Source organism: Myotis lucifugus, unplaced genomic scaffold (assembly GCF_000147115.1).
Source record: "Myotis lucifugus unplaced genomic scaffold, Myoluc2.0 scaffold_2219, whole genome shotgun sequence".
Lineage (NCBI taxonomy): Eukaryota > Metazoa > Chordata > Mammalia > Chiroptera > Vespertilionidae > Myotis > Myotis lucifugus.
The window spans coordinates 14,899-27,879 of record NW_005873267.1 but is presented as its reverse complement, the minus strand read 5'-3'; the positions used below and the strand labels follow the sequence as shown (position 1 = coordinate 27,879).

The 12,981-nt window shown below is 47.4% G+C and overlaps 2 protein-coding genes across 2 annotated transcripts in view; one reads left to right on the top strand and one right to left on the bottom strand.

Moving 5' to 3' along the window:
- Nucleotides 1–345: 345 nt before the first annotated feature.
- On the top strand, nucleotides 346–3,419 carry LOC106695688 (integral membrane protein GPR137B-like). The gene is made up of 3 exons (XM_014450420.2): nucleotides 346–966; nucleotides 2,071–2,195; nucleotides 2,961–3,419. The coding sequence occupies exons 1-3, from the start codon at nucleotides 679–681 to the stop codon at nucleotides 3,070–3,072; spliced, it is 525 nt and encodes a 174-aa protein (XP_014305906.1). The 5' UTR covers nucleotides 346–678; the 3' UTR covers nucleotides 3,073–3,419.
- Nucleotides 3,420–8,796: 5,377 nt separating this feature from the next.
- The window catches only part of LOC102428059 (ERO1-like protein beta), a gene marked incomplete at its 5' end in the record, with an annotated part of 18,257 nt that continues 14,072 nt past the window's right edge, over nucleotides 8,797–12,981 (bottom strand). Inside the window, 2 exon segments of the mRNA XM_023748976.1 lie at nucleotides 8,797–10,790; nucleotides 12,742–12,875. Of these exon segments, the coding sequence (XP_023604744.1) occupies nucleotides 10,730–10,790; nucleotides 12,742–12,875 (195 nt within the window).

The following is a 12,981-nucleotide window of genomic DNA, read 5'->3' as shown; positions in this document are numbered from 1 at the left end:
GGTGGTCTCACTGTGTTACTCTTTCTTTGTAATCTATTCTGGAAATGCATAAATTATAAAGCAGATGAACAAAGGTCTTGAGATATCATCTGGCATCCTTGTTCACAAAAGCTCAGAAAAAGCGAGAATGAGTTTGCATTTTCTCACCTGACACATACTGCTTCTCCGGCCCCAGACAGAGCTGGGGATATGAGAGAACAGACTCCCTCCCTCCCTCCCTGCCTCCAGGGGTTGTCGGTCTCTGAGGAAGAGAAACACACAGAGAAGCCATCGCAGTAAAGAAATATATATACTTTTTTATTGATTTCAGAGAGGAAGGGGGAGAGAGAGAGAAACATCAGTGATGAGAGAGAATCATTGATCAGCTGCCTCCTGCACACCCCACACTGGGGATTGAGGCCACATCCTGGGCATGTGCCCCAACTGGGAATCGAACCCAGGACCTCTTGGTCCATGGGACGATGCTGAACCACTGAGTCACCACAGCCAGGGGAGCTTATATAACAGATTTAAAATAGGATCACAATTCTTTGCATTCTGCAGCTTTTAGGGTCTATTTATAGAGACTGTGTGTTGCAGCCCGTAGAATCTAGGAGCAAAACATGTGGCCACGTGTGCACATGTCATTCGTGTGGACGGAAAAAGAACACGGTGCCGTTGAGACATGTTATAGATGGAATGCGAGATGCACAGTTTCTGAAGAGCGAGCGGGCGGTTAGGTTTGGCTGCCGCGGGAGAGAGAAGGAAAAGGATGGGCCCTTTGCAGCTGACTTGGGTGCATTGTCTGTCTGTCCTATTTCTTTGGCCCCTGGCTGCACCCCCTCCCTCCCTCCACAGGCGGATCTGAAGAACCAGCTGGGAGACGGGGGGTACGTGGTGTTCGGGGTGGTCCTCTTCGTGTGGGAGCTCTTGCCCACCTCCCTGGTCGTTTACTTCTTCCGCGTCCGAAACCCCGCCAAGGACCTGGTGAGTAGAGCGGCGGTTCTCAACCTGTGGGTGGCGACCCCTTTGGCGGTCGAACGACCCTTTCACAGGGGTCGCCTAAGACCATCCTGCATATCAGATATTTACATGACGATTCATAACAGTAGCAACATTATAGTGATGAAGTAGCAACGAAAATAATGTTATGGTTGGGTCACAACATGAGGAACTGTATTTAAAGGGCCAGAAGGTTGAGAACCACTGGAGTAGAGGAAACCGCTTGGTATTTGCAGGAAATAGCGCCCCGTTCTAAGCACAGGCGGACCGTGAGCCTTTTTTCTCAGCTTGTCCATCGAAAGCCGCCTTCAGCCTGTTGTGATGTAGAACGTTGCTGTAGTTCACGGAGTCTTTTGGACCCTCGATTCCCAAGGCCCCTGAAAGGAAGGCTCCCACGCGCGTTTAATGAGGCCAGCGTTGCCCTTATTCCGAAACCAGACAAAGAAACGCCAGAAAGAGACCATCCCATAACAACTTTGTTTCAGACTCTGTTGGTTGACTTTTATGTTTTAATTTTTTTAAAATATGTTTTTTACTGATTTTAGAAAGGAAGGGAGAGGGAGAGAGAGAGAGAAACATCAATGATGAGAGAGAATCATTGATCGGCTGCCTCCTGCACACCCCACACTGGGGATTGAGCCTGCAACCCGGACACGTGCCCTGACCGGGAATCGAACTGTGACCTCCTTATTGATTATACTAGTAGATTGACACTCAACCGCTGAGCCATGCTGGCCGGGCTAATGTCATTCTTTTAAATTGCTGGGAATGCCCACATTATTATTATACAGGTTTATATCCAATTTGGGACCATCGTGCTTGGCTAATCTGGGCGTTGGCTGGTTTTTCGTCTCGGGGTTCAGACTGTGATACGTCACGGTTGTAAGCAGAACTCTGAAAGACGTCCATGTGGTAAAAGGAAGAGAACCTCTTCAGAATAAAAGCAGGAGAAACGCTCTGCAGCAGAATTAGGGGGGCCTCTGCCCGGAAGAGAAGAACCCCTCCTGTCTCCTGCAGGAGGCCTGCTTCCCCTTTCTTTGCCCGCGAGCCTTGTGTCCGAGGCATGCTGACCAGTCACTGTCTTTCCAGACCAGTCCGGGCTTGGTCCCCAGCCACGGGTTCAGCCCCAGGTCCTACTTCTTCGACAACCCTCGCAGATACGACAGCGACGACGACCTCGCCTGGAACGTCGCCCCTCAGGGACTTCACGGAAGGTGAGCCTCGCTCAGGCTGGGGAGAGTCTGTTGGATTGATTCTTAAAGGCTCCTTAGCTTTTTTAAAATATATATTTTTATTGATTAAAGAGAGGAAGGGAGAGGGAAAGAGAGAAACATCAATGAGGAGAGAATCATGGATCGCCTGCCTCCTGCACGCCCCCCACTGGGGATCGAGCCTGCAACCTGGGCATGTGCCCTGTCAGGGAATCAAACCGTGACCTCCTGGTTCATAGGTCGACGCTCAACCACTGAGCCACGCCGATTAAGGACTAAGCAGTTTATAGGTAGGAACTCAAGAAATCCCCATGAGATAGTCACAGATGATAAAACAGGCACAGACACGCAGGTAGCGAAGGATACCCACTCCGCGTTAGGATTCAGGTGGCTCGTTGCTAGGACATTGTGTTACCCCCCGTGATGGGTTTGTGGCTCTAGGATCACTGGACCTGCGGGCTCTAGAGTTGAGTAGGCTGTGCGTGGACCTCTCGCCGCTGCCCAGAGCACTGGCTTATGGAACAATGGGCTTCAAGAAGCCGCCTTAGCCCTAGCCGGTTTGGCTCAGTGGATAGAGCAGTAGGGGGCGTGCAGGAGGCAGCCCATCCATGATTCTCTCCCTCTCCCTTCCTCTCTGAAATCAATAAAAATATATTTTTTAAAAAAAGAAGCTGCCTTAAGAATCCTTGGAATTGTCGGTGGTTTACACAGTCATCGATAGTAAGGTCAGTGTTTCACGTCGCTGAAATACCCCTTTTTCTCTTGAAGTTTCGCTCCCGACTACTATGACTGGGGACAGCAGACGAACAGCTTCCTGGCACCAGCGGGGACTTTACCTCCGGACCTGGTCGTGGATCCTGGCAAGCCACGCCGTGGGTAGCACCAGCTAACAGCTTTACGGACCATTCCTCGGTTGAGAAGCTTGAGAAAAACGGACGCCACGAAAGCTGAATCTTTAGGGCACTTTTCCTCACGAAATAGGACTTGATTTTTATCGGTTACAGGTTTCTCCTGGCTCCCTAGGGCTAAGCAATAATGTAGATCAACACAACCTGATTTTTAGTACTAAGAAGGGAGCCCTGGCCGCCTGTTTCCAGGGGTATAATTTAAACTTTAAAAATTCTGTACTTTTATAAAAATGTATTTTATATAACTTAAATAATAATGCTAAACTATACTAGGGGGTTTGGAGAAGGTTACTGTAATACAGGTTCTAGTTTGCACAGACATTGATGCATAATTCACTTTAAAAAGTATAGACGCCCCAGCCGGTTTGGCTCAAGGGATAGAGCGTCGGCCTGCGGACCAAAGGGTCCCGGGTTCGATTCCGGTCAAGGGCATGTACCTCGTTTGCAGGCTCCTCCCTGGCCCGGGGGCCTGGTCCAGGCTCGTGCAGGAGGCAACCAATCGATGTGTTTCTTTCACATCTATGTTTCTATCTTTCCCTCTCTCTTCCACTCTCTCTAAAAATCAATGGGGGGAAAAATAAGAAAAGTATACCGTGTATGGTCTGAGGGTTCTTTAAGGCTTTTAGATGAACGGGTTTCTCAGATCCCTACCTTTCCAGGTCCCTTGGATTCTGAGCTCCGCGCTGGGCGACCCTCCTGACAGCGCCCGGGGTGAAAGGTAGAAGGTAGCAGAGTATCAACTGACCACCTAGAGGTCACGGGCTCCTTAGAGGTCGTTAAGGCCCAGGGAGTGGATTCCAAGAATCTCAGTATTGCCCCGGGTTTGGAATTCCGTCTCAGGAGGGCACTGTCTGCACCCAAAGGATCATGGGAAGAAGGTGGACAGAGTTGACTCCTCTGCTGGGGTCGGAGATGTGGCCTTGTTTTTCAGCCCAATGACGTGTGATATCCACTCATCACCGCGGACGGCAGCGAGAAGGCACCTTTCCCAGCCCACTGACCGCCCATGACATTGAAGGAGCAAGGAGAGGGTCCCAGAGGGGGTCAGTGATAAACACCCCGGCCCTGGGGGCCACAAGACTGGAACCCCAACAGGGTTCCTTCCATTTCCAACCGTATTTAGAGATGCCCTTTATTTTATGTTAAATATATTTGTATTGGTTTCAGAGAGGACGGGAGACGGAGAGAGAGAAACATCAATGATGAGAGAGAATCACCAATCAGCTGCCTCCTGCAACGCCCCCAGTGGGGATGGAGCCCTCAACCCCAGGCATGTGCCTTGACCGGGAATCAAACCCACAACCTCCTGGTTCATAGGTTGATGCTCAACCGCTGAGCCACGCCGGCCAGGCAGTGCCCTTTAAGTCGCTCTGAAAGGGCCTCTGGAAGGAGAAGCTGCCGGTAGGAGAAGCCCTTGATACTGCCTCTCATGACGCCTCTCAGTCACGCACGGGACACGCTGCAGACAACTGCTGCTACGTCATCTCTCGTGTAAGTGAAACACGGTGTGAAATACTGGTTCTCCAACCACAAGTGCCATTCCAGCACTCCAAGATAGATTTATTTATGTGACATGTAATATATATGATAATTGTATATCCTGCAGCTGTAAAACAGCCCCCTTCCGGGAAATGGCCCCATTCATGCATTCACTGGGTGATTCCTGGGATCGAACCCGCAACCCTGGCACACTGAGACGATGCTCCAAACGAGCTACTGGCCTGGGCAATGGTAGATGTGTTTTTAAAACACAGTGAGATTTAACCCCAAATAAGTAAGCCACCCATGTCTGACCATCAAAAAACTAAATAAAAACACAATGATAAAAATATCACTAAGATCCTATAATGATTATACTCAGCCTATGATATAGAAACATTTGGTTATTCTGTTATTACTGGCAGGAAAATGGAAATGCCCAACATTATTTGGTAAAAGCCATAATCTCTTTTGGTGATAAAGCTGCTGGTATTTATATGAACTATTATTTTTTTATTGGAAAGGATAAAAAGTGCCTAATTTTCTCGTCTCCCCCCTTTAAAAGGTGACGCTGAAGCACAAGTATTATACGCACAGCCAGGACGTTAAGAACTGTCAAGCTAGTTTTCTCCTGTAGAAAATGGTCATGTTTTCCCTGTGATGTGTTGCAGATTGGGATGGAAAGGAAGATTAAGTTTCCTTAGTTTCCTCATTTACATGCTGCTAAGTCCAGCAACAGAGCGACTCAGATACTAAAGGCTCAGAGAAGGCGCGGAATGGCGATTACTGTTCTCAAGTACCCCAATGTCCTTTTTTTAAATTATTAATACATTTTTATGGATTCCAGAGAGGGAGAGAGACAGAAACATCAATGGTGAGAGAGAATCATGGATCGGCTGCCTCCTGCACGTCCCACACTGGGGATGGAGCCCAATACCTGGGCATGTGCCCTGACTGGGAATTGAACCGTGACCTCCTGGTTCATAGGTCAAGGCTCAACCACTGAGCCACGCTGGCCGGGCCACAGCCAGTTCCTGTGGATCCTGACGCTTCAGTGTTAGAGATCTTTAGAAAAACAAACCAACCAACCTGCCAATACAAAACTGGGCACTAAAGTGAGGGAAAGACAAACTTCAATAAACGATGCAGAATGACCGGCTAGTCATCTGGGAGGAACTCGGTTGCATCCATAACTTATACCTTAGGCCAGAATATACTCGAAAGGAATAAAAATTTAGGTTAAACACACACACACACACTAAACCATAAACGTTCTAGAAGAAAATACAGGGACATTACTGCTGTGGAATGAAGATTCCACTTGGAATCTTAGCGTGACTCCAAGTCCAGAAACCCCTATAAAACCACATGGCAAAGCCACCATAAGCAAAGTCCCGATAAATGACTCCTAGGAATTCCAGGACAGGCTAAAAATGGGCCAGAGGTAGAAACAAGAGGAAATGCAGGCGGCTCAAACGTCAAAAGCAGTCGACCTTACAATAAAACTACAAGCACACACCTGTAATTTTGCATCTGTCAAAACGAAGATTCTGATGACGCCTATGTTGTGAGGTTGTGGGTAAGCGGGCATGGTCTGAATGACAGGTGGGAATGGGAGTGGGTGACTGACCCTGAGGAAGGGCAACGTTCTAAAACCTTCCACACGTACAAACGCATACGGTCTTTCGCCCCAGAATTCTACAACTGCATCATTACATGCGTGTGAAATGACACCTATGTGAGGTCTGGTAACAATCCACATGGTTACTAATAGGGGGCTGGTTAAGTGATTGCACGTTCCTATAATGGAATACCAAGCAGTCACTAAAAAAAAAAAAACAACACAAAAAAACAAACAAAACAAAAAGACGAAGAGAAAGCTATCTAGTGATATCGGGGAGCTGCCAAGAAAAATTGAGAAAAGCAAACAGCACGTCTGGGCCGCCACTCGGTATAAAACCGTGTCTGTGCCCCGCGCCGTGTGGCTGGGACCCTGAGCAAGGCCAGAGGCCTCCATGTGGGGGCAGGGAGGGGGGACACAGACACCACATTCCACTGTAGAGCGTTTCTGTTTTGGTTTTTGAACCATGTGAATGTATTACCTGTTCAAAAAATTAAATAAACTATGTCTATTTAAAAAGCCTGTGACTTGGTACAATTCAAAAGATGCTGGGAGTCCCCAGTTCTTAGTGGAATGGCACTGAACCCACGGGTAAGGTCACGGATGCCGCGCGTCCTGGGAGGAGGCTCCAGGCAGACTTCCTGGTTTCAAGTCCTCGTCCCTCCGCCTGGGACTGCAGGCGAGTGTCTTAGCCTCCCTTTCCCTCGGTCCTTCCTTAGGACCCAGGTGACGGTCTGTGCAAATCCCTAAGGCAGGGCCCCGTCCAATCCAAAAGAACCACCCAACTGCTCAGGGTTTTCTTCCTTCTCCACAAATTATAATCAAACCCTCCTCTCAAAAGAGGAAGTGTTTAAAAGGGGGAAAACGCCCTGGCTGGTGTGGCTCAGTGGACAGAGTGCCAGCCTGCAACTGAAGGGTCTCGGGTTCGATTCCGGTCAAGTGCAGGTACCTCGGTTGCAGGCTCCTCCCCAGCCCGGGCCCTGGTCGGGGCTTGTGCAGGAGGCAACTAATCAATGTGTTTCTCTCACATCGATGTTTCTCTCTTTCTTCCCTCTCTTCCACTCTCCCTAAAAATCAATGGAAAAATATCCTCGGGTGAGGATTTACACTAAATAAATCCTATATAATAAAAGGCTAATATGCAAATGGACCCAACAGCAGAACGACCGAATGGCAGAAGCCAGGCTGATGGCTGGCGAGCACAGTGGTAGTGCTAAGGATGTCGACCGCCAGCTTAGGCCTGCTCCCTGCGGGCAACGGGCCTTAGCTGTCAGTCGGACATCCCCTGAGGGCTCCTGGACTGTGAAAGGGCGCAGGCTGGGCTGAGGGACACCTCCCCCCAAGTGCACGAATGTCGTGCACTGGGCCTCTAGTAAATAAATTATATATATAAAAGGCTAAGTGACCGACTGTATGTATGTATGTCCAACCGACCGACTGGCTGGAACATACGACGCGCACTGGCCATTTAAAAATAAACGCTGACTGGCGCATGTGCAATACATATGAAGCTCTTGCTGGCACCCATCGCACGTGTTTCAATCTGTCATTGTCGATCGTGAATTTGGTTAACACTTCTATTATAGAGAAAGGGCGAATAGTGATATTAAAATAGTTCTTCTAATTAATTTCTTTTCAATGGGCACGAACCAGGACGGGGCCACTAGTAATAAATAAAGGGGGAAACAAGAGGGAAAGAGGCAGAAAATTGGCTTTAATTTGCATGCCTACTACACAGGGGGTACCACAGCACAGGATTTTGCAATTTCTGGTTCCTTGCAGAAAATTCCCTAAGAATAGAGCGCACTTCGCATTCTGCGTGTGTGCTTGTGCTGGTTTCACCCAAACGCTTTCCATGGACCCCGGCACCGAGGCTGTGGGGTGAAAAGCTATGGTTTCTGCGGGTACTTGTGCTCACAAACCGCCGAGAGGTTTACTGCGAGCCGATCCCGGTGTCCAGCGGGAGGCGGCGCTGAGGATCAGGAGCTGGCCTCGAGCACGGGCACGGAGGGCGGCTGGAAAACACGGTACAGTTTCAACACACGCAGAGACCATGGAGGGCCAGGCATTCTCACGTTAACACATCAAGAGGTGCTAGTCATCAGGTGTCAAACCTGAAAACCACTCCTAGTCTGTCTGATCCTCCTCGGAGGCTGGGAATCACCACAGGAGCAACAGGCAACCTTGACCCATTTCAATAGAGAGCGTTTCTAACTCACATCGATGCCACTAAGAAAACACAGGCTCCTGCCACTGGAGGGGGGGTCGCTGCCTCGTCTGCATCTTCTGGCTTCATCAGCTGGACCATCATGTCCGTCGTTATAGTACCCAGTGCGAGGTTTCCAACCAGGTGACGAGATAAAGACACAACGCCAAGAGGTGCTACCAGCCAAGTGTTTACAAAGCAGTCAGTGTCCTATATCACTTCCCAGCAAAGGCACGTGACCTGGAAAAGCAGCTTATATCACATGACCACCAACCACCAGGCTCACAACACAGAGATTCTTAGAGCACATAAACCACATAAGAAACACAGACACAAAGATGCAGGCTGCCCCCACATCTGATTTATGGTAAAATAAGTGAAGCAAATGAATTTCAGCTTAAATAGACTTCATTTGTTTATTTTTCTCGGCAGTGAAAAAACATTGGTTTAAACTTTGAAAAGAGCTTTTACCCCAACCAGACCTGAATCGCCTAGAACTCACTCTAATGTACAATTGTTGTTGCCTAAGTTTGAAGCAAATCAAAGTACAGAGAAAAAGCAATACATGGAAATGACCAAGGATTCTGCAGGAAATCGAGTTTAAATAATTGGCTTTGTCTTCAGCTGAGGGAATAGGAAGTCACACCACCAAAACGATTTTTAAGCTTACAGGAAAAATAAACCAAGTGCAAACTTTCACATTTCCTTAAGCTCCGAATGAGCACTAAGAGTAATTCTCCACGATACAACTGACCTGCAATATTATCACTTTTAAACCTGTTTACCCCAAGGTCCCCTCGCCCCCACACGGCACTTGCACCCCTAAAATGAAGGAAAAGTGGAGGCGGCCCCGATCCAGCCGGCCTGTTCATTCGACTGAACAAAAACATCACCATCACCAACAAAGCCCAGCTCCACAGCGGTTAGAAACCAGGTCAGGAGAGAATCAGCCAGTGAGCCCTGCCTCCCTCCATCCACACCCCTCCCTTTTTAAAAGACGGGGAGCCAACTCATTGACTGTAAAACGTGCCACTAGCCCAGTGGCCACGGCTCCGACTCGGGCCCAGCAGCCACGGGCGTTAAGGGCCTCATGACTTCACAGGAGACTGAAGAGGCCAAGGAAACCTACTTGTCCCCTAACTCCTTCCCACATTCTATGTCCTAACACCTTTTAAAAGGATCGGCATTTCCAATGTTAAGGGTATTGGGATCCCGGGTTTAGAAGTGACTGCTTAGGGCCAATGAGTCACCTGTTGGCACAGATCCCCAAAGGGCCGCTTACATGCCATGAACGAGAGAGGAGAGGGGAGAGGCAGCCCAGAGGCGTGAACTGACTGACCCACCTGCTTAAACCTCCCGCCGAGGAAACAGACTGCGGATTGCATAGATTGTGCTCCAAAGTAAAACCCCTAAAAATGCTTCCCTGTATGGAAAATAGTAAGTTTTGTGCTCATCGTGTTTTAAATTGGCATTATAAATCCATGAACTCCCACTCAAATTTTATCAAGATGGGAACTGCTAAATATTTATGCAATTTTTGTGTTTTGTTTTGTTTTGAGTAAATGAAAATTTCTAAAATTGGAGAAGAAACAAAGAAACACAAAATCAAAGAAACTGGTGTCCGGGTTCTGAGTACAGACCCCCGGGCCCGCCCTCACTCAGGACCTGGCCTGGCGGCGCGGGCGGCGGTACTTACCTTCACCGAAGCTGGGCCTTCAGACCAAGCAAACCTGCAAACCTACAAGAGCAACTACAAACTTAGACACAAACCAATGAAGTGGGCGTTGAAGTCCTGGGGACTCTTCAGGGACTTCTGAAACTAGACACGTACAAGGCCACCCATCACACGGGCACTCCCGCAGGCTAGAAGGGGACACAGAGCGAGGCCGGCCAGGCACTGCGGTCCCCGGCCAGCCCCACCCGAGACCAGCCCTAACGCTCCCTGCCTCGCCTTCCCATCACAGACAGTTCACAGTGTTACCAGGAAGGAAACAGTCGTTTAGGTCTGACAACTGGAAATGAAGCATAAAGAGTAAGAACAGAACCGATTCCAACCGAACAGCATAGCAGAACAGTCAACAGATGGCAACGAAATTAAACACGGAATTAGCATAACTTACATGTTTTAAAAGTATATACTTCCTTTATAAATACCTCTAATTGACAGTCTATTCAGAATCATAAATATTCAAGTGAACATTTGCATTTCTCCTTAAGAGCTCAGTTCTTGAAGTCCCGGAAGGTTCGTCTCCTTCTGCTGAATGTCCAAGAGGAAAAGTCCTCACAGTCACTTTATGTCTGACCAGACATAGAAAAGCCTTTATTACCTACTGTGTTGCAATAAGACTTTAAAATTCTGTAATTCTCTGATGCTTGTAGAAAGCCTATAGGAGGGAAAAGAAAGCCTTTTAGCACCGCTAATATGATGTGTACATAGTTCAAATGGTTGACATGGTATATGGGCCATTATTAAAGCAAAATCCAAAATAAAAGGATGTATTCAACACTGAACATTGAAGCTTCTATTTTAAAATAAGTACATTGTGATCCTTATTAAATATTAATAACACACAGAGCTACGGTCCTTCGGTCTTGGCTTAGAAGGGGCCAAGGAAGACAGTTACTTCTTATCAATAGATTCATGATGGGAACGGTGATATGACTAACTCATTACAATAAAGAACCTTAAGACATTTATATTTAGTCTATAAGTTCATTTTGCACATTTCTCTCCAAATACCCGCTCTTTTCTTTTCTTTTTTCTTTCTTTTTTTTGCTTGTCTCCAAGACCTGAAACTGAGAGCCACCAGTCAGTCAGTCAGTCATGGTTCACTGGGACTGCTGTAGCACTGGAATCCGCTCTTTTCTTACTGCTCCCCAAACACACCAGTTTGCTTTATACTGTCAGCTCCACAGTCTTTCAGGGTAAAGATTCTGTGTATATTGTCTAGCACTGAAGCCATGTCCATGGTGCCTAATCAACAATGAATGAAGGCAGTGAGACTCTGGAATGGGAATCACAAAATAAACCTATAAGCTCAGTTATCCTTCTGTACAATTCAAGGTGGATGCAGCAATAAAATCGAATGTTTTCTTTCTGTAGATTTGCCAGAGCAGGGCCAGGCTCCAGGCCGCTAGCAGCCCTGGCTCTGAGTCTGGCGCCCTCTAGAGGACAACAGAGGTAATAGCAGGCAATCAGGTGGAACCACAGTGGGACCATGGCCGTTTAATGTTCTTTCTCAGTTACTTTATTTGGATTGAAAATGCTTAAATTATTTAAAATATTTTTCATTTAACTTTGAATAATTTAAATTTAACTCAGTTTTTCCTGTTTTGTCTTACTACAGGCCCCATAAGTGGGTGGACTGAATTTTTCATGAAATGCCAATTACCGATGGACATTCTATGACTACCTTGTTTGAAACCTCTGCTTACACATCATCTTTAAACACAGGGAGGCAACATGGTGAAAACTTTGCCACTAAGACAGGGAAGGGGCAAATAACTTATTTTTAATTTAACTGCCTCTTTTTAACTTAAAAATGCATGTTAAGAAAACATAAGAAATAATCCCCGTATCACTTGGTTCCCTATTTTTTTTTTAAATTCTTGACTTTTTTGCATTTTTTTCCCAGGGCAGCTTAGTATTATTTTCTCTGACTCAGTTCTCCCTGCACTGTATTCCTCAGGAGGCTGGTGTTGCACGTAATTCTGTAGGCAAATTCAAATTAATTTGGAAACCATCTGTGATACCAACAAAAAGCAAAATATCTATCTGTATGCAGAAGTAGCGGGCTAAGAATGAGCAAGAGAGAAATGCCTCCTCGGTTTAAGAAACAGGACCAGCCCTGGCCGGTGTGGCTCAGTTGGTTGGAGTGTCGTCCCATATACTGAGGTGGGGGTTCAATCCCTGGTCGGGGCGTGTACGGAAGACAACCAATTGATGTTTCTCTCTCTCCCCCCCCCTTCCCTTCTCTCTAAAAATCAATAAGCATATCCTCAGGTGAGGATTAAAAACAAAAGAAAGAAGAGCAATGGAAGGTTTCATCTCTCTGTCTTTCCTCACCTCTCAACCAAGCTCTCGGTCCCCATTCTTGTCCTTGAACAAGTGACGCTCAGCTAACGAGGGTGCTTCTAGGGGCGAGCGTCCTCCCCCACACCTGAGAAGGCAAACTGGGGACCCCTGGCAAACACAGATGCTGAGAGCTGGGGAGAGCTGGCTGGTACAGGTATGATCGTAAAGTTGTCTCTCTGTCCGTGCAACAAAGCAAAACCAACCAGCTGAGCAGAGACGAGCGCTGTGGCTGCAGCATCAGAGCGCCAGTCGGTCCTTACCTCCCAAAAGCATTTAGAAGAGCAACTATTTCCTGCCGAGTGAGCTGGAAGCCTTTCGATGGGCTGTTCTCCGGAAGCTTCTGGATTTCTTTCTCAGAGAACAGTATCTTCAGGGCAGTTCCTAAACCCTGAGTCTAAAGAAAAGAGAGAAACAGACCATCAGTTCATATCCTAACCACTGTGAGGTTAAAGGAAAACTCAGTTGCTGGTGTGAGTCAGGAAATGCACATGAACTTCATT

Bases quoted from the DNA above. Each gene is read 5' to 3' on its own strand.
- LOC106695688 (XM_014450420.2), top strand. From the start codon at position 679: ATGCGAGATGCACAGTTTCTGAAGAGCGAGCGGGCGGTTAGGTTTGGC. The intron at 967-2,070 runs GTGAGTAGAGCG...CTGTCTTTCCAG, and splicing joins GAAACCCCGCCAAGGACCTG to ACCAGTCCGGGCTTGGTCCC. The intron at 2,196-2,960 runs GTGAGCCTCGCT...TTTCTCTTGAAG, and splicing joins CCTCAGGGACTTCACGGAAG to TTTCGCTCCCGACTACTATG.